This window comes from Bos taurus, chromosome 6 (assembly GCF_002263795.3).
Source record: "Bos taurus isolate L1 Dominette 01449 registration number 42190680 breed Hereford chromosome 6, ARS-UCD2.0, whole genome shotgun sequence".
Lineage (NCBI taxonomy): Eukaryota > Metazoa > Chordata > Mammalia > Artiodactyla > Bovidae > Bos > Bos taurus.
The window spans coordinates 84,949,078-84,970,334 of NC_037333.1; the positions used below are offsets into that span (position 1 = coordinate 84,949,078).

Sequence of the window (21,257 nt, forward strand, 5' to 3'; positions counted from 1 at the left end):
TACTATTATTATCATCAAATGAGTGTTATCATTACTAATATCCAAATGAAGGACAATCTTCAATCAAATACAAAGCAAAGCTTTGTATTTCAAGAGGGACAACATCTAATGTATGATATGAAAGAAAATTGATGGTGTAAAATGTGCTTTACAGAGGAGTAGAAACCCTATGAGTTCCTGATCATCCTGACTGGAAGGAAAGCTCTGACTAGAGTGTGCTCTACATTACTCCTTGTCTAGTTCCTTTAGAATGTGGAACCCAAAATCATGTCAGATATTAAGGAAATATTCAATATGGTTAGTACTGAAAATAGAATTCCTTGTTATGTTCGTAAGGCCTCAAACAGCATCTCAACTGATTGAACTGAAAGCAATGAATGAAGTAAACCACTACATCATTAATGGTAGCAACTTTTATGTGTTTATTTGTTTATCCTCTGTTTTTAAATAAAAGATTCTTTTAAATCATAATTATAAATCATGTGGCATATTTTTGGAGTGAGAGTTTGACCTTTGACTCAATAAGCTGAGGAATGGACAAGAACCCAAGTGAGTAGAAATCTGTTCAAATCAGTGCCTGGGATAATTCAGGTGGATTTCATCAAGGTTTCTAGTCCAACTGTTGAAAAAAACAAAAAAACAAAAACTACTCTCTCTTTTTCTTCTTTGAAATTTTGCCAAACTTCCCACAACAAAACAGGCAACATTTAGTGACCAGGAATATAATAGTTGCCACACAAGCTAGCAGGAAGCCAATCACATCCAAAGAGTGGTGCTGGTACCAGGTGAGGTCGTGGAAGGCTGGTCGAAGGTGTTTGGCTCCTTTGTGACGCATGATAAACTCAATCCAGAAGACTGCTCGTTTGAGGGGCTTCACTGGTGTATCATGGTGAATTCTTGATAACTTCATAGCATTCTCTTTATAGCTAAGGATTGAATATATAGATAGCCACTTGAAAATTTTGTTAAGGACATGATATACCTAAAATTGTTATATACTATTAAAAGTATATTACATAATTATGAATATATTATGTCATAAATGATATCACCAAGAGCACAGAATATACATGAACGTTTTTTTTTTTCCTCTTGAGATATTTCTAGATATGGTAATTTATTAACTGAAATTTGTTGGATATTCCTATATTTGTTGGATAGTCTCTATAATAATTGGAGGTAGGGGAGAATTTCTAACTAAAAGTAGCATTTTAAAGATTCAGAAAGAGGAATGTAGAATATGTCATTTGAGAATACAGAATTTTTATCTCTTTTGCTGAATGTGGTGCTGGGAACATAATAGTGACAGAAACAGCATTTAAGGGGCAGAGCTATGAGAAAATAACTCTTCCTGTACTTCTCTTCCCTCTCCCTGGTTCAGTATTAGTGCTAAAAGGAGCTAGTTTTCAACAACAGCAGGAAAGATTTCAGTCTGAGATTTTCATGGCCCTGACATTTCAGATGAAAACAAGAAGCTTGATGTGATCCTCTGGGCAAGAAGTAAGGGCTGAGAGTAAGTCGATGGTATGTCAGTGCTACTCTTCTCAATTTGTCCCACCCTCTTCTTCCCCTGCTGAGTCCACAATACCATCCTCTCTACATCTGTGTCTCTGTTCCTCACCTGTAAACAGGTTCATCAGTACCATTTTTCTAGATTCTGAAAAGCTAGATTTTGTTTTTCTCTTTCCGAGTTATTTCTCTCTGTAAAATAGGCTCTAGATTTAGGGTTCTTAATGGCTCACTTAGAGGAAGTATTCCTTTGGGTTTGTGAAGGAGATGGAGGAGGAAGGTTATTCTCCCACACTGAAGTGCACTTATCATTGATAGAGAGTACAGAACATTAAATTGGAGAAAAATAATGAAATATATGTAGAAAGTTCTGAGAAACAGAATTGTGAGCCAAAATAAAAAAGTATGCAAAACCCTGTCACCATTTGGTTAAAAAAAAAAAAAAGACAGGTCTTTCTTAATATACAAGAATTTAATGAATAAGTACCTCTAGATACATTTCAGGAAAACAAGGAAAAAACAATAGCTCTAAGACACAGAAAAAAAAATTTGTCAGATAAAAAATTAATAAAAACAAATCATTCAGGAATAGATATACCAAGCATGCTGTGCAAAGTTGCTTCAGTTGTGTCTAACTCTTGCAACCCCATGGACTGTAGGTCTCCAGGCTCCTCTGTCCATGGAATTCTCTAGCTAAGAATACTGAAGTAGGTGGCCATTTTCTTCTCCAGGAGATATTCCTGACCTAGGGATCAAACCTCTCCTGCATTGCAGGCAGATTCTTTACCATCTGAGCCACCAGAGAAGTCCCAAAATGTAGCCTGGTCCCATTTTAATACATTTTTTTCTTTTCTATTTGTAAATTAGCACAAAGAAATATCTGAAGTAATATTTCTATACTGGTAATAGGTTATAGATACCTGAAGAGAGCTACGTGATTTTTTTCAACTTTATTTCTCTATATTTCTGTCACATTGCCTAAATTCTTTATAGTAGTAATATTTGTAATTTTAAAGACATAATAAATGGCTTCCCAGGTGGCTCAGTGGTAAAGAATATGCCTGCCAATGCAGGAGATGTGGGTTGGATCCCTGGGTCAGGAAGAGCCCCTGGATTATATAGGTTTTTATATATAAAAACCTCCATTTCCCCTGGAGAAGGAAATGGCAACTCACTCCTGTATTCTTGCCTGTAGAATCCCACAGACAGAGGAGACTGGTGAACTAAAGTCAATAAGGTTGCAAAAGAGCCCACATGACTTAGTACTGAGCATGCACATGAACAAAAAATAATATTAGCAAAAGTATGTGTGACTCTTTAAAAATAGTTTAGCTTATTTAAATAAATTTAGCATTTCTTTGAGGATGAAATCTATTCTCCAGTAACAATAGGTAAATATTTTCATAGAATTTGAGAAATATATGACAATAATTTATTTGATGTTAGATATGTCCTAGTGATTATATAAAAGTATTGAATTAAACTGAATGAAACAATTACTCCTTTTAAAATACCAATGTTTCTCAGAAAACTGTATACTTTATACTCACATAGGGTTGTTAATAACTGCCTTCAAAGCGTTAAGCAGATCGGAACTCGTCATTCTTTGCAAGTCTAATTCGACAGCTGCTCCTTTGGCTTTAACACGAGCAACATTACCATACTGATCACCAAACAGGGGGATTCCCACCATAGGGACCCCATGGTAGATAGCTTCATAGACCCCATTGGTTCCACAGTGAGTGATAAAAGCTCTGGTTTGGGGATGACCTAAAAAGAAAAAAAAAATCAGTATTCTAAATTGAAAGAGTTTTAGAAACAGAAAGCCATAATATCTTTATAAATAGTTAATTCAGTTAGGTAGCATCTTCTATATGATTGTGTACAATGAAGCCATATATAGATTCCTATAGGTGCTAAAGAAAGTAGCAATTGATTATTCCAGGCTAAGCAGCAATTAGTGATTCCAGCAAGTGAGTCATTCCATAAACCTCTGAAAAATTTGTGCAGAGTTAAATGATGGAGAGTACCTGCCATTGGACAAGTAATTGGGATGATGATGCTTTAATAAACAGGATCGAGGGATTTAAGAAAAAATGCTTCTGTGAATGAGACATGGGAGGAGAGATATGCAGGGTTTCACCATGAGAATGTTGGCAGCACAGGATAGAAAGATAGACCAAGGCAAGTTCATTAAGTACCTGTTAAAGAAAACAGAATTGTGCATGTAATTTTATAGTAATCTGGAGCCATTCGTAATATGCTAGATGACGAAATGGTTTGCCAGATTTTTTCCCCCTAAATAGTTACTGCAGGGAAAGTCCAGAGAGGCGGATGGACACAGAGGAGAAAATGGATACACAGAGTCAGAAAGGTGTTGCCATATTCTATACAAAAAGTAATGAGAGCCTTATCTAAAGGTACTTTCCTTTACCCTGATTCTGAAGAGGCAGAGATTATATCATAAGTGGAAGAATTATAAAACCCATATTTATGTTAGAGCTTGAAAAAGATTCTATCCTTGACCAAAGTCTAGTCAGGCTCCTCTGAACTCTCTTCTAAGCTAGGTCCTGGTTTGGGGGTTTCTTTTTTATCTCTGCGTTACCTAATTTTAGCAAGTATCCTATGAAGTCAGTTTCCCTAGACTCTTGAAACCTTGATATTTGATCACCTCTCTGATTATTGATTCATCCTTCACCGTCCCCCTATCTGATACCTGATCACTCTGGCCTGCCTTCAGCAAGAATCTGATTCAGTTGTTTTTTCCAGAATCCCCACCCCTTGTCTGTGATGCTTACTCTTATTAATTTTTTATCTAATGACCATCCACTCTGTACTTTGTCTATAAATTTTCCACTTTTCCTTTTTGACTCAGATGGAGTCCAATCTCTGATTTGCTGTGAAAGTCTATTGCAGTAGTATTCATCCTGATGGCCTTGGATAAAGTGTTCTTTACAGTCTTTTGGGGCTTTTTTTGATAGCTCAGGATTCTTGGTAAAGAATCTACTTGCAATGCAGGAGACCCTAGTTCAATCCCTGGGTTGGGAAGATCCCCTGGAGAAGGGAAAGGCTACCCACTCCAGTATTCTGGCTGGGAGAATTTCGTGGACTGTATAGTCCATGGGGTAGTAAAGAGTCGGACATGACTGAGAAACTTTCACTGCACTTCACTTCAGTTTAGTCTTTAACAAGTGTCATGGATAATTTTTCTTTAACAAACTCCAGAAGAAATGTGAAGAAGCCATCAAGGTTTTTATTTCTTATTTTGAAAACAAATGTTTTGGATTTATTTGTTATTGAGTAATTATTCAGATTATCCCTTATTTATTTCTGTTTGATTTTCTTCTCTTTGGTCTTACCCAGAAGATCATTCTGTGGAATCCATTCATATATCCGGGTATTGGCTCCTAAATTTTCTGGTTTCTTTCCTCCATATTTCCACAGAACCTGTTAAGGCAAGTGTCCTTACTTCATTTGAAGATTTTTAGAACCATATCCTGTCAGAAGGAGGCAGTTAACTTAGAATTAATCAGGTTTAATGCCTCCAGGTATTACACAAGCAATGATGCCTTAGTGATTAAGTAACGAATGTTTTTAAACCATTGACATTACAATCATATTTTCAAATGCTTACAATAATCCTAATCTATATACTAACAAGTTCTCACTTAAAAGATGAAGGAAACAAGGAAAATCTTTACCTGAAACAATTATGTATTGGCATTACTAGGTTATTCTGGTAAAGGAGATTTCGCAACAAAATTTTCAGAGGTAAAGGGGATGGATGTTATTTACCTAAGAGCTTGTTAGCACTCTGACCTTTGTTATATACTTGGTAGTGATATAGAATCGAGTATTGTCTTTATTATAATAAAATATACATAATGATATTTATAATTTTAAGGTATTGTGTGACTAGAACTTACATTAGGCATTACAATCCACAATGTTATGAAACCATCAGCACTATCAGCATCCCAAATGTCTTCATCATCCCTGCATAACTCTGTATCATTCAGCAGTAACTCCCTATTCCCTTCACTTCATAACCCCCAGTGACTTCTATTCTATTTTCTGTCTCTGCAGATTTAACTACTCTGGTAATCTCAGTGGAATCATGCAGTACTTTCCGACTTAACATTATTTCACTTAATGTTATGTCTCAAAGTTCATACATATTGTAACATATCAGGATTTCCTTCTTTTAAAAGGTGAATAATATTTCTTTGTGTGTATATGTCACATTTTATCCAGTCATTTCATGATTGTGAATAATGATGCTGTGACCACTGGTGTGCAAGTAGCTGTTTGAGCCCATGATTTCAATTCTTTTGGATATATAGCCAGAATTAGAATGACTGGTTTGTATGATATATCCATGTTTAACTTTCTGAGAAAACACAAAAAGTTTTCCACAGCCCATGGGCTTCCCTGGTAGCTCAGATGGTAAAGAATCTGCCTGCAATGTGGGAAACCCAGGATAGATTCCTGGATTGGGAAGATCCCCTGGAGAAGGGAATGACAACTCACTCCAGGATTCTTGCCTGGAGAATTCTATGGAAAGAGGAGCCTGGTGGGTTACAGTCCATGAGGCCACAAAGAGTCAAAAAGACACTTTCCCTTTCACATGCATCATTTTGGGCTTCTCCAGTGGCTCAACTGTTAAAGAATCCACCTGCAGTGGCAGAGATGCAGATTCAATCCCTGGGTCAGGAAGATTCCCTGGAGGAGGAAATAGGAACCCACTCCAGTATTCTTCCAATATCAGTGCGCTTCCCTGAGAGCTCATCTGGTAAAGAATCCACCTGCAATGCAGGAGACCTGGGTTTGATACCTGGTTGGGAAGATCCCCTGGAGGAGGGAAAGGCTACCCACTCCAGTGTTGTGTCCTGGAGAATTCTTTGATGAAATCTGATTTTCTTTTCTTTTATTACCTAGTCTTTTTGCCTCATACCTAGGAAATCATAACATAATTTATGTAATGAAGTTTTCCCTTAGGATTTTCTTATAAATTGCTGTAATTTTACTTCTAAATTTTCATACTTTGATCCATTTTGAGGTAATTTATGTATATATGATATGTCTTCATTCTTTTACATGTGGATATCAGAGTTTTATTAGTACAATGTGTCAAGAAGTGACTGTCCTTTTCCAATTGAATGGTCTTTCACACTTGTTGAAAATCAGTTAGCCATATATATGAAGGTTAATTCCAATTTGTCTTCTATTCCATTGGTTTATATGTCTACCCTTCTAGTACCACACTGTTAATTTACTGTTGGTTTATAATGTTTCTAATTTCAATGTTTGAAAATGTGAGTCCTTTCACTTTTTTGTTTTTCAATATTGTTTGTCTACTTGTGGTTCTTGAAATTCCATATGAGGTTGTTAATTGGATATTTCATTTCTACAAAAAAGGCTGTTAAAGAGTTTTGATAGGCATTTAATAAATCTATAGATTACTTTGGATAGTGTTGACATTTTAACATGCTAAATGTTCCTATCCATGGACATAGGATGACTTTCCATGTATTTAGGCATTCTTTAATTCCTTACAATGATAATGTTTTGTAGTTTTCCACATGTAAATATGTAACTTCCTCGGTCAGATTCATTCTTAAGTATTTAAATTGTTTCATTGTTCTTGTAAAGGAAGTTTTAAAATTTCACAGTCAGTGTGTTCATTGATACTGTGTGCATAATAAGCAAAACCGATTTTTGTGTGTGAATCTTGTATTCTACACTTTTGTTAAATTTGGTTTTTAGCCCTAGTAGGTACTCTTGCCTGGAGAATCCCAGGGACAGGGGAGCCTGGTGGGCTGCCGTCTATGGGGTCACACAGAGTCGGACACGACTGAAGTGACTTAGCAGCAGTAGCAGCTTTTTGTGAATTCTTGGATATTTTCTATGTATAGGATCATGTCATCTGCAAATACACATTGTTTTACCTGTCACTCTAATGTGCATGAATGGCTTTCATTTATTTTTCTTGTATCATTTCCATGCTGAACTTCTAGTAAAAGTTAAATAGCAGCAGTGCAAGTAGCCATTCTTGTATTTTTCCTGATCTTAGGAGGAAAGCTTTCAGGTTCCATCATTGAGCTTGATACTAGATTTTTTTTTTTTTTTTAATACTCTGTATCATGTTGAGGGCTTTTTTCACTCTTCTTAGTTTCTTAAGAATTTTTACCATGAGGGAAATTGGATTTTGTCAGCTTTCTTTAATGTGTAGCTTGTAATGATTGTTTTGTTTTGTTTTCCCTTGTTATTGAATGTCACCTAACTCTTTAACTGTCTCTTGCATCTTCTGAAAAATGGGTTACTGTAATTTTTACAGTAAATTTTACAGAATTACACAGTTCCAGTCATGCATAACATGTCTACAAACCAAATAACATTAAATTAAATTTTTACAGTAAATTTTACAGAATTACACAGTTCCAGTCATGCATAACATGTCTACAAACCAAATAACATTAAATTAATTAACTTTTAAAAAACTGTATAAATTTTAAGGGTTACTTTCCATTTATAGTTGTCAAAAGTATTGGCTATGTTCCTCATGTTGTACAATACATCCCTGAGCTTATCTTATACCCAATATTTTGTGCTTCCTACTCCCCTACGCATATATTACCCTTCTGCCCTTCGCCACTGGTAGCCATGATTTTCTTCTCTGTAACTGTGAGTCTGATCATTACACTCATATCAAGTTATTATACTGATTGATTTACTTTTGCTTAACCATCCTCATATGAGGAAATTAAACACTTCATTATGGTGAATACTCTTTTTCAATATTCTACTGGATTTGATCTGAAAATATTTTCTTGAATATTTTAATATTTACATTTTAAACTGATCATGGTCTATAATTTTATGTTTTGTGATGTGTCTATGTGGCTTTTGTATCAGGGTGAATCTGGTCTCATAGAATTATTTAGTGTTCCCTTAAAATTTTTTGAAAATTTGGAAATGATTAGTTTATTTTATTGTTTAAAAGTCTGATAGACTTTACTAGTGATATGATCTATCCTGGATTTTTCCTCTAGGAGAGATTTTTTATTATAATGATAATTCAATCTCTTAATTTGATATGTCTGTTGAAATAATCTATTTCTTTTTTTTTTTTTTTATCAGACTCACAGATATATTGAAGAAACTAGTGGTTACCAGTGGGGAAGGGAAGAAGGGTAATATAAGCCTAGGGGAGTAGGAAGCACAAAACATTGGGTATAAGATAAGCTCAGGGATGTATTGTACAACATGAGGAACACAGACAATAGTTTGTGGTAACTATAAATAGAAAGTAACCCTTAAAATTTGTATAATTTTTTAAAAATTAATTAATTTAATGATTCTTGGGTCATAGACATGCAATTATAGATGACTGGAAATGTGTGATTTTTATACAACACATTTTTCAGAAGGTGCAAAAGACAGTTAAAGAGTTAAATAACATTCAATAAAAATGGAAGAGAAATTTTTAAATTCGTATAAAAATATTGCTAAAGTCTTTTAAAAAAGAAGTGTATAATTTGACATTTATGGATTTTTATGGTACAAATTTGCATAACACATTTCACTGGGAATATTTCAGGTGTATTTCAGGTGTAATTGAATAGGACATGTTCAACTGTCACATTCTGATTCAACCATTTTGTCAGATTTCTACTAAGACAGTAAAAGCAGATGTGGTAATAAAAACATAATATTGAGAGTTAGTTGCTGCTAAGTCGCTTCGGTCGTGTCCGACTCTGCGACCTCATAGACGGCAGCCCACCAGGCTCCCCAGTCCTTGGGATTCTCCAGGCAAGAACACTGGAGTGGGTTGCCATTTCCTTCTCCAATGCATGAAACTGAAAAGTGAAAGTGAAGTCACTCAGTCATGTCCGACTCTTAGTGACTTCATGGACTGCAGGCTACCAGGCTCCTCTGTCCATGGGATTTTCCAGGCAAGAGTACTGGAGTGGGGTGCCATTGCCTTCTCTGAGAGTTAGTACTATTATGTAAATGAATAATCAAAGTAATTCAATATTTGCTGTAAAAATAAATTATTATAAATAAGAGAAAAAATCACCTTAAGTAAATTGAGTTTTTCAAGATATTTATTCATCACCTCTAGTTTGTCTAATTTTGTTGTGCAATTTTTATATCACTTTTTTCCTCCAGTTTTGTTGTGATATAATTGACATAACAGCACTGTGTAAGCTTAAGTTGTACAGAATAACGATTCAACTTACATATATTAGGAAATGACTGTCACAATAAGCTTAGTGAACATCTATCAGCTTATATATGTATAAAATTAATTAGAAAAAAAATCCTGAGATGAGAAATCAGGAAGTTATTCTCCTGACAATTTCTGTGTATAACATACAGCAGCATTAATTAAATTTATGATGTATATTGCATCCTGGTATTTATCTTATAACTGGAAGTTTGAACCTACTAACTACCTTCCTTCTATTGCCCCTTCCCCAATCCCATGCTTCTGGTAACCAAAAATCTGATCTGTTTTTCTATGAATTTCTATAATTTTTTTTTGTTTTGAAGTATAATTGACCTACAACACTATGTTAGTTTCTGTTAGACCACATAGTGATTTGATATTTCTATACATTTCAAAGTGATCATCATGATAGATGTAGTTACAACATATAAAGATATTACATAGTCATTCCCCACACTGTACTTGGCAAAATGCATACAAATATATGTAAAATACACGATTATCTTAAGTTGCGGATCTCTTAAGTGCAAATGCATTTTAAGAACCTTGTGTTTTTACTCCTCCCACCACACTTAGTGTTTTTGATATCATATTTTAAGTCTTCTTGTTTTGTGTATCCCTTAACTACTTATTATGAGTATACTTGATTGTACTGCTTTTGTCTTTTAACCTTTCTTCTAGCCTTATACCTTGCTGATTTACTAGCACTGTGGTATATTTCTCTTCACCAATGAGATTTTTCCTTTTGTAATTTTCACATTTCCAGTTTTGACCTTTTCTTTCTCACTTAAAGAAGTTCCCTTAACATTTCTGTATACATGGTTTGGTGGCTCCAATCTCCTTTAGCTTCTGCTTGCTTGCAAAATTTTTTATCTCACCATCAAATCTGAATGTGAACCTTTCTGTATAGAGTATTCTTGGAGGTAGGTTTTTCCTTTCATCATTTTAAATATGTCAAGTTACTCCATTCTGGCCTTTACAGTTTCTTCTGAAAAACCAGCTGTTGTCTTAAGGGAGTTTCCTTGTACATAACTTGTTTCTTTTCCCTTGCTGCTTTAAAAATTTTTTTCTTTATCTTCATTTTTTTCCATTTAATTGCAATGTGTCTTGATGTGGTCCTTTTTGAATTGGTCCTGTTTGAGATTGTCTCTGCTTCCTACAACTGGATGCTTGTTTCCCTTTGCAGGTTAGTTATTATATCTTCAAATATGTTCTTTGCCCCTTTCTCCCTCTTCTTCAGGTCCCCTATAATACTAATGTAGTGTGCTTGATGCTGTCATGCAGGTCTCTTAAGCTGCCCTCATTTCTTTTTATTCTTTTTTATTTCTTTTCAGCTTCAGTGTTTTCTAGTACTTTATCTTTTTACTCACTGACCTGTTTCTCTACATTATCTAATATACTGTTTTTTCCTTCTAGTGTATTTTTCATGTCAATTTTTATATTCTTCATCTCTATGTGGTGGTGCTTCATATTTTCTCTTTGTTAAAAATTTTTAACTTCTCACTCTGTTCATCCATTCTTCCTCCAAGTTCTTTGAAAATCTTTACAACCATAATAATTGAACTCTCCATCAGGTAGATTGCCTGCTTCCATTTCACTTGGTTCTTTTTTCTGGAGTTTTATATTGTTGTTCCACTTGACCATATTCTTCTATCACCTTACGACACCTTACTTTCTGTTGTATTTTATGTATTTTATAGTTTGGTTACATTGCTTGATCTTGGAGAAGAGACCTTTTGTAGGAGACATCCTGTGCATCCAAGCAGTGTAAACTCCTCTGGTTACTTCATTTTTACAAAGCAGACAAGCCAGGGTCTTGTCATTAGCTACTGGGGTGTCCCTATTTGGGCTGCATGCATCCTTCTGTTATGGGTTTGAGGCAGCAGAGAGATGGGCCCCGGGCTGAGCAGTTGAAGTCTGTCCCCTGTGGACCAATAATCCAAGATAAAGATGATACAGGGGCAGAGAGGAGCTGAGTTCTGCTCAGATAAAGAGACCACATATTTTTCATTCTTGAGGTCAAGGAGACCTTTTCAATTACACATGTGCAGAAAGTCTTCTTAGGGGTCAAAAAGAGAGGGAATGCCCCCCCATAATAGGTAGTATAAACCTTCCTACAGGCCTCTGAGATGGAATCCATCCTAGCTAAGTGATGCATGCATACAGAGGGGAAGATTGTGAGTTATACCAGAAAAGACTCAGAGCCAGGCAGAGGAATATCAGCCAGATGAAATTTGGAAAGAAATGATCCACGGAGTGATTTAGGCTACCACGAATCACAACTCTCTCTCTGAACCTGCCCATGTGTGTCTGTTCACACGTACTCTTCTTTTTTCTCCCAATAAACACTTCAATTGTTTCACTAATTTCTGTCTCTTTGTTGAAATTCATTTTTACAAAGCTAACAAGCCAGGGCCTTTTCACTTGCTACTGGCCCTTGCAGTCTAATAGCCTGGACTCAGTACTCTCACTGCCTAGACCTGGTTTAATATCTGGTTAGGGAATTGACCCCATGAACAGTATGAAAAGGCAAAATGATAGGATACTGAAAGAGAAACTCCCCAGGTCAGTGGGTGCCCAATATGCTACTGGAGATCAGTGGAGAAATAACTCCAGAAAGAATGAAGGGATAGAGCCAAAGCAAAAAGAATACCCAGCTGTGTGATGTGACTGGTGATAGAAGCAAGGTCCAATGCTGCAAAAAGCAATATTGCATAGGAACCTGGAATGTCAGGTCCATGAATCAAGGCAAATTGGAAGTGGTCAAACAAGAGATGGCAAGACTGAATGTCGACATTCTAGGAATCAGCAAACTGATATGGACTGGAATGGGTGAATTTAACTCAGATGACCATTATATCTACTACTGAGGCAGGAATCCCTCAGAAGAAATGGAGTGGCCATCAAGGTCAATAAAAGAGTCCAAAATGCAGTACTTGGATGCAATCTCAAAAACGACAGAATGATCTCTGTTCGTTTCCAAGGCAAACCATTCAGTATCACAGTAATCCAAGTCTATGCCCCAACCAGTAACGCAGAAGAAGCTGAAGTTGAACGGTTCTACGAAGACCTACAAGACCTTTTAGAACTAACACTCCAAAAAGATGTCGTTTTCATTATAGGGGACTGGAATGCAAAAGTAGGAAGTCAAGAAACACCTGGAGTAACAGGCAAATTTGGCCTTGGAATACGGAATGAAACAGGGCAAAGACTAATAGAGTTTTGCCAAGAAAATGCACTGGTCATAACAAACACCCTCTTCCAACAACACAAGAGAAGACTCTATACATGGACATCACCAGATGGTCAACACCGAAATCTGATTATATTCTTTGCAGCCAAAGATGGAGAAGCTCTATTCAGTCAGCAAAAAGAAGACCAGGAACTGACTGTGGCTCAGATCATGAACTCCTTATTGCCAAATTCAGACTGAAATTGAAGAAAGTTGGGAAAACCACTAGACCATTCAGGTATGACCTAAATCAAATCCCTTATGATTATACAGTGGAAGTGAGAAATAGATTTAAGGGACTAGATCTGATAGATAGAGTGCCTGATGAACCATGGAATGAGGTTCGTGACATTGTACAGGAGACAGGGATTCAGACCATTCCCATGAAAAGAAATGCAAAAAAGCAAAATGGCTGTCTGGGGAGGCCTTACAAATAGCTGTGAAAAGAAGAGAAGCGAAAAGCAAAGGAGAAAAGGAAAGATATAAACATCTGAATGCAGAGTTCCAAAGAATAGCAAGGAGAGATAAGAAAGCCTTCTTCGGTGATCAATGCAAAGAAATAGAGGAAAACAACAGAATGGGAAAGACTAAGGATCTCTTCAAGAAAATCAGAGATACCAAAGGAACATTTCATGCAAAGATGGGCTCGATAAAGGACAGAAATGGTATGGACCTAACAGAAGCAGAAGATATTAAGAAGAAATGGCAAGAATACACAGAAGAACTGTACAAAAAAGATCTTCATGACCCAGATAATCACAATGGTGTGATCACTGACCTAGAGCCAGACATCCTGGAATGTGAAGTCAAGTGGGGCTTAGAAAGCATCACTACAAACAAAGCTAGTGGAGTGATGGAATTCCAGTGGAGCTATTTCAAATCCTGAAAGATGATACTGTGAAACTGCTGCACTCAATATGCCAGCAAATTTGGAAAACTCAGCAGTGGCCACAGGACTGGAAAAGGTCAGTTTTCATTCCAATTCCAAAGAAAGGCAATGCCAAAGAATGCTCAAACTACCGCACAATTGAACTCATCTCACATGCTAGTAAAGTAATGCTCAAAGTTCTACAAGCCAGCCTTCAGCAATATGTGAACCGTGAACTTCCAGATGTTCAAGCTGGTTTTAGAAAAGGCAGAGGAACCAGAGATCAAATTGCCAACATCCGCTGGATCATGGAAAAAGCAAGAGAGTTCCAGAAAAGCATCTATTTCTGCTTTATTGACTATGCCAAAGCCTTTCACTGTGTGGATCACAACAAACTGTGGAAAATTCTGAAAGAGATGGGAATACCAGACCACCTGATATGCCTCTTGAGAAATTTGTATGCAGGTCAGGAAGCAACAATTAGAACTGGACATGGAACAACAGACTGGTTGCAAATAGAAAAAGGAGTTCGTCAAGGCTGTATATTGTCACCCTGTTTATTTAACTTATATGCAGAGTACATCTTGAGAAACGCTGGGCTGGAAGAAACACAAGCTGGAATCAAGATTGCTGGGAGAAATATCAATAACCTCAGATATGCAGATGACACCACCCTTATGGCAGAAAGTGAAGAGGAACTCAAAAGCCTCTTGATGAAAGTGAAAGTGGAGAGTGAAAAAGTTGGCTTAAAACTCAACATTCAGAAAACAAAGATCATGGTATCTGGTCCCATCACTTCATGGGAAATAGATGGGGAAACAGTGGAAATAGTGTCAGACTTTATTTTGGGGGGCTCCAAAATCACTACAGATGGTGACTGCAGCCATGAAATTGAAAGATGCTTACTCCTTGGGAGGAAAGTTATGACCAACCTAGATAGCATATTCAAAAGCAGAGACATTACTTTGCCAACAAAGGTTCGTCTAGTCAAGGCTATGGTTTTTCCTGTGGTCATGTATGAATATGAGAGTTGGACTGTGAAGAAGGCTGAGTGCCAAAGAATTGATGCCTTTGAAGTGTGGTGTTGGAGAAGACTCTTGAGAGTCCCTTGGATTGCAAGGAGATCCAACCAGTCCATTCTGAAGGAGATCAGCCCTGGGATTTCTTTGGAAGAAATGATGCTGAAGCTGAAACTCCAGTACTTTGGCCACCTCATGCGAAGAGTTGACTCATTGGAAAAGCCTCTGGTGCTGAGAGAGATTGGGGGCAAGAGGAGAAGGGGACGACAGAGGATGAGATGGCTGGATGGCATCACTGACTCAATATATGTGAGTCTCAGTGAACTCCGGGAGCTGGTGATGGACAGGGAGTCCTGGCGTGCTGCGATTCATGGCATCGCAAAGAGTCAGACAGGACTAAGCAACTGATCTGATCTGATCTAGGGAATTGACATCCTGCTTCAAGCCACTGCCTGCTAAATTTCCCTGAGATCTGATTGACTACTATAAGCCATTGGCTCCTCTGAAAGTAATGCCTACTTGCCTTTGAAGTCAGTGCTCTGAGGGATTCTCTTCTGAGCACAGAATACCTAGGCCAAGGAGTCCATGATTGGGCTCAAACCTTTCAGTCTTTGGGAACCACCTCTGCTAATTGGCCTACTTGGGGATATGAGTCTTGACTGTATTCCTTTTCCATCCTTCCTATCTATCTAATTGTAGTTCCTTCTTTATATCTTTAGGTGTAGATCTTTACAGCCTGTCTCTGCTTGTTCTCATCAATAATTACTCTGTAAATAGGGTCTATTTTAGTGTGCCTAAGGAAAAAGGTGAGCTGGGGTCTTTCTACTCTTCTGTCTGAGCCACACTGCCATTGTATTCTCTTATAATCTTTTTATCTCTATAAATCCATTAGTAATCTCCCTAGGATCATTTTAATTTTAATTTTTTGCATCAACTCTCTTTTTTCTCTTTTCCAGTTTAGCTAAATGTTTGATAATTTTGCTGACTTTTTTAAAGTACTGGCTTTTTATTTTTTTGATTTTCCTTGTTTTATTTTTAACCTATTTTTTTGTTTATCTCTGATTTAATAATCATTAATTCTTTGCTTTGGCTACATGTTGGTCCAGCTAGCCTTCTTTTTATAGTTCTTTAAAGTATAATCTTAGGTTGCTTGTTTTAGATCTTTCCTCTGTTTCAATGTAGTCACATAAAGCTATAAGGACTTCCCTGATGGCTCAATAGTAAAGAATCTGCCTGTCAATGCAGTAGATATGGGTTCAATCCTTGAATTGGGAAGATACCCTGGAGTAGGAAACAGCAACCCACTCCAGTATTCTTGCCTGAAAAATCCCACAAACAGAGGGACTTAGTGGGCTATAGTCCATGGGGTTCCAAAAGAGTCAAACACTACTTAATTACTAAAATTCAAATTCAATAATTAAAATTTTTTCTATGGCCTTGCTTTCTCACCATATATTTTTTGTCTCTTGTGTTTTCATTCATTTAAAAAGATATTTTCTAATTACTCTCTTGCCTTATTCCTTGACCTATTGATCCAATAGCAGAAAATAGCTCCGCTTCTTTATAGATCAATCCTCTTTCTTTTACTGTTGTCATAATTTATATATTTATGTTCCTAATTACATAATTGTTTTTAAACATTTATATAATAAATTTTTGAGATTTTTAAAAGTTAGATATACAGCCAGAACTACAAAAATACTAACTTTTATAATTGAATTTACTGCACAATTTATTTCACATCACTGCAGATCTTTATTTCTTCATATAGTTTTGTGTTACTGTTTAGCAGACTTTTATTACTACCAGAAAGTTTTCCTTTTGCATTTTTTACAGGGAAAATCTAGTGTTAATGATGTTCCTCAACTTTTGCTTTTCTGGGAATGTTCTAATTTGTACTTCAATTTTGAGGACATTTTCATCATATAAAATTCTGTTAACAATTTTGTCTTTCAATACTTTGAATTTAACAACTTACTGTCTTTCCAAGGTTTCTGATGAGAAATTGGCTGATCACTGTATTAAAGATACCATATATGTAATGTATTCTTTCTTCCTAGCTACTTTCAATATTTACTCATTATCTTTGGCTTTCAAGAAGTTGATTATAATATGTCTTAATGTAGGTTGCTTTGAGTTTATCCTACTGGAAATTCATTAAGCGTCTTGGAGGTATGGATTCATTCATGCTAACCTGCTTCAGTAATGTATGAATCTTTGTGACCCAATAGACTATAGCCTGCCAAGCTCTTCTGTCCATGGGATTCTCCAGGCAAGACTACTGGAGCAGGTTTAGTGCCCTCCTCCAGGGGATCTTCCTGATCCAGGGATCGAGCTCACAGCTCTTAAGTCTCCTGCATTGGCAGGCAGGTTCTTTACCACTAGCACCATCTGGGAAGCTCCGTATAGATTCATACCTTTATTAAATTGGGGCTATTTTAAGCCATTATTTATTTTAGTATGCTATCTGCTGATTTCTCTCTTTCTGGAACTCCCACAGTATATATGCTAATTCACAGGATGGATACTCACAACTTATAGACTTTGTTCATTTTTCTTCTTTTTTTTTCTTTTTCTGTTCCTCAAACTTGATAATTTCAATTATTCTTTATTAACATTTGCCACCTCTTCTTAATATCCTTTACTTCTGTTAGGTCCATACAATTTCTGGCCTTTATTGAGCCCATCTTTGCATGAAATGTTCCCTTGGTATCTCTAATTTTCTTGAAGAGATCTCTAGTCTTTCCCATTCTATTGTTTTCCTCTATTTCTTTGCATTGATCACTGAGGAAGGCTTTCTTATCTCTTCTTGCTATTCTTTGGAACTCTGAATTCAAATGGGTGTATCTCTCCTTTTCTCCTTTACTTTTGGCTTCTTTTCTTTTCACAGCTATTTCTAAGGCCTCCTCAGACAGCCATTTTGCTTTTTTGCATTTATTTTTCTTGGGGATGGCCTTGCTCCCAGTCTCCTATACAATGTCACGAACCTCCATCTATTTTTCATCAGGCAGTCTGTCTATCAGATCTAGTCCCTTAAATCTATTTCACACTTCAATTGTATCAGTTCAATTCGGTTCAGTCGCTCACTCGTGTCTGACTCCTTGCGAATCCATGAATTGCAGCACGCCAGGCCTCCCTGTCCATCACCAACTCCCGGAGTTCATTCAGACTCACGTCCATCGAGTCAGTGATGCCATCAAATGTATAATCATTAGGAATTTGATTTAGGTCATACCTGAATGGTCTAGTGGTTTCCCATACTTTCTTTTTTTCTTTTTTCTCCCCTCCCCTACTTTCTTCAAATTAAGTCTGAATTTGGCAATAAGGAGTTCATGATCTGAGCCACAGTCAGCTCTCAGTCTTATTTTTGCTGACTGTATAGAGCTTCTCATTGGTGAAGGAAATGCCAACCCACCCCAGTATTCTTGCCTGGAGAATCCCAGGGAAGGGGGAGCCTGGTGGGCTGCTGTCTATGGGGTTGCACAGAGTTGGACACAACTGAAGCGACTTTGCAGCAACAGCATAGAGCTTCTCCATATTTGGCTGCAAAGAATATAAGCAATCTGATTTCAGTGTTGACCATCTGGTGATGTCCATGTGCAGAGACTTCTCTTGTGTTGTTGGAAGAAGGTGTTTGCTATGACCAGTGTGTTATCTTGGCAGAACTCTATTAGCTTTTGCCCTGCTTCATTCTGTACTCCAAGGCCAAATTTGCCTGTTAGTCCAGGTGCTTCTTGACTTCCTACTTTTGCATTCCAGTCCCCAGTTAACATTTGCATTCCAGACATCCTGGAATGTGAAGTCAAGTGGGCCTTAGGAAGCATCACTACTAACAAAGCTAGTGGAGGTGATGGAATTCCAGTGGAGCTATTTCAAATCCTGAAAGATGATGCTGTGAAAGTGCTGCACTCAGTATGCCAGCAAATTTGGAAAACTCAGCAGTGGCCACAGGACTGGAAAAGGTCAGTTTCACTCCAATCCCTAAGAAAGGCAATGCCAACGAATGCTCAAACTACCACACAATTGCACTCATCTCACACGCTAGTAAAGTAATGCTCAAAATTCTCCAAGTCAGGCTTCAACAATACGTGGACCATGAACTTCCAGATGTTCAAGTTGGTTTTAGAAAAGACAGAGGAACCAGATATCAAATTGCCAACATCTGCTGGATCATGGAAAAAGGAAGAGAGTTCCAGAAAAATATCTATTTCTGCTTTGTTGACTATGCCAAAGCCTCTGACTGTGTGGATCACAATAAACTGTGGAAAATTCTTCAAGAGATGGGAATATCAGACCACCTGACCTGTCTCTTGAGACACCTGTATCCAGGTCAGGAAGGAACATTTAAACCTGGATACGGAACAACAGACTGGTTCCAAATAGGAAAAGGAGTATGTCAAGGCTGTATATTGTCACCCTGCTTATTTAACTTATACGCAGAGTACATCATGAGAAATGCTCAGCTGTATGAAGCCCAAGCTGGAGTCAAGATTCCTGGGAGAAATATCAATAATCTCAGATATGTAGATGACACCACCCTTATGGCAGAAAGTGAAGAACTAAAAAGCCTCTTGATGAAAGTAAAAGAGGAGATAAAAAAGTTGGCTTAAAGCTCAACATTCAGAAAACTAAGATCATGGCATCTGGTCCCAGCACTTCATGGTAAATAGATGGAGAAACAGTGGAAACAGTGGCAGACTTTATTTTGGGGGGCTCCAAAATCACTGCAGATGGTGACTGCAGCCATGAAATTAAAAGACACTTGCTCCCTGGAAGGAAAGTTATGACCGACCTAGACAGCAGATTAAAAAGCAGAGACATTATGTTGCCAACAAAGGTCCATCTAGTCAAAGCTATAGTGTTTCCAGTGGTCATGTATGGATGTAAGAATTGGACTATAAAGAAAGCTGAGCACTGAAGAATTGATGCTTTTGAACTGTGGTGTTGGAGAAGACTCTTGAGAGTCCCTTGGACTGCAAGGAGATCCAACCAGTCCATCCTAAAGGAAATCAGTCCTGAGTGTTCATTGGAAGGACTGATGTTGAAGCTGAAACTCCAGTACTTTGGCTACCTGATGCGAGGAGCAAACTCATTTGAAAAGACCGTGATGCTGGGAAAGATGAAGGCAGGAAGAGAAGGGGATAACAGAGGATGCGATGGTTGGATGGCATCACCAACTCAATGGACATGAGTTTGAGTAAACTCCAGGAGTTGGTGATGGACAAGGAGGCCTGGCGTGCTGAAGTCCATGGGGTCGCAAAGAGTCGGACACAACTGAGCAACTGAACTGAACTGAGCTGTCTGATTTAGACCCCCTTCCGTGGATTTTTCACTTTAGTTATTGTAACTGTTAGCTCTATAATTTCTTTTTGATTCTTTTAAAAAATAATTTCTTTCTCATTGCCAGTATTTCCTTTTGTCTCTGTATCATTTTCTTCTCTTTATCATTGTCTTTCTTTGTTTCTTTGTCCATCTTTAGGACGTTTTTAAAGTATTTGTTTCTAGTAATTCCAAAATCTAGCATCCCTCAGAAATTGTTTTTCTCAATTTATTTTATTCCTTTTTTCCCCTTCATTCTTTTGATTGGGCTATACTTTCTTCTAACTTTCTATGTATTGTGATATTGGTTGAGATGTGTACACTGGATTTTTAAACACGATTCTAACTCTGGAAATCTGATTCGCCCCTTTGATAGGGTTTGCTTTGTATATTTGTTTGTTTGACTGTTGAAGCATTTTTCTTTGCCAGGAAACAGCCTAAGGTTAAAGCTTTAGGCCTTCTAGATATTTTATGAACCATTATCTTTTCATGGACCTGCACATAGCTTTCTAAATTCCACTGTGTGAGGTTGTTTTTCGATGGCCTAATTCAGTGACTTGCTCCCAAGCAGACAAAAATGAGAAATTGAAAAAAATAAGCTTATCCTTTAAAGTTCCTGGAAATTGCATCTTCTAATGAAGGTTGAAATGACTGTGGCCAACTTTTGTGCCTCACCTCAATTATCACAGGCAGGAGTCAGCGATTAAATTGCAGACACACAGTATGTGGAGGTTAAAGTCTACTGCCTCTCATGGTGCCACAAATTACACCAGGAATACAGGCATGTTGGCTAATGTAAGGCTGGGTGATTTCCACCCAGCCTTTCCACTGTGAGTTGCAAGTACTTAGAGTCCAGAGTTCAAATATGATTACTTCAGATAGCTTTTGCTGGAACAATTTTGTTTATGCAGAGAGAGAGGTCTCGGTGCTTCAGATTCTGCCCTGGTTTAACCCCTAAGCATTGTATATTTTAATACAATTCAATATTCTTGTGAAGATCCTTTTTTACATTAAATATTTAGAAGGTACTGCTTCCACAAAACAGTTTTTGAAAGTAATTTGGCTATGAATACAATA

At 37.2% G+C, this 21,257-nt stretch overlaps 1 protein-coding gene across 1 annotated transcript in view; it reads right to left on the reverse strand.

Moving 5' to 3' along the window:
- Positions 1-403: 403 nt before the first annotated feature.
- Positions 404-21,257, reverse strand: part of LOC781988 (uncharacterized) — a 37,220-nt gene continuing 16,366 nt past the window's right edge. The window contains exons 4-6 of the mRNA NM_001101281.2: positions 4,869-4,956; positions 3,060-3,279; positions 404-926 (exon numbers count right to left, since the gene is read on the reverse strand). Coding sequence (NP_001094751.1) covers positions 647-926; positions 3,060-3,279; positions 4,869-4,956 — 588 coding nt within the window. The 3' untranslated portion in view covers positions 404-646. The remainder of the gene's footprint in view (positions 927-3,059; positions 3,280-4,868; positions 4,957-21,257) is intronic.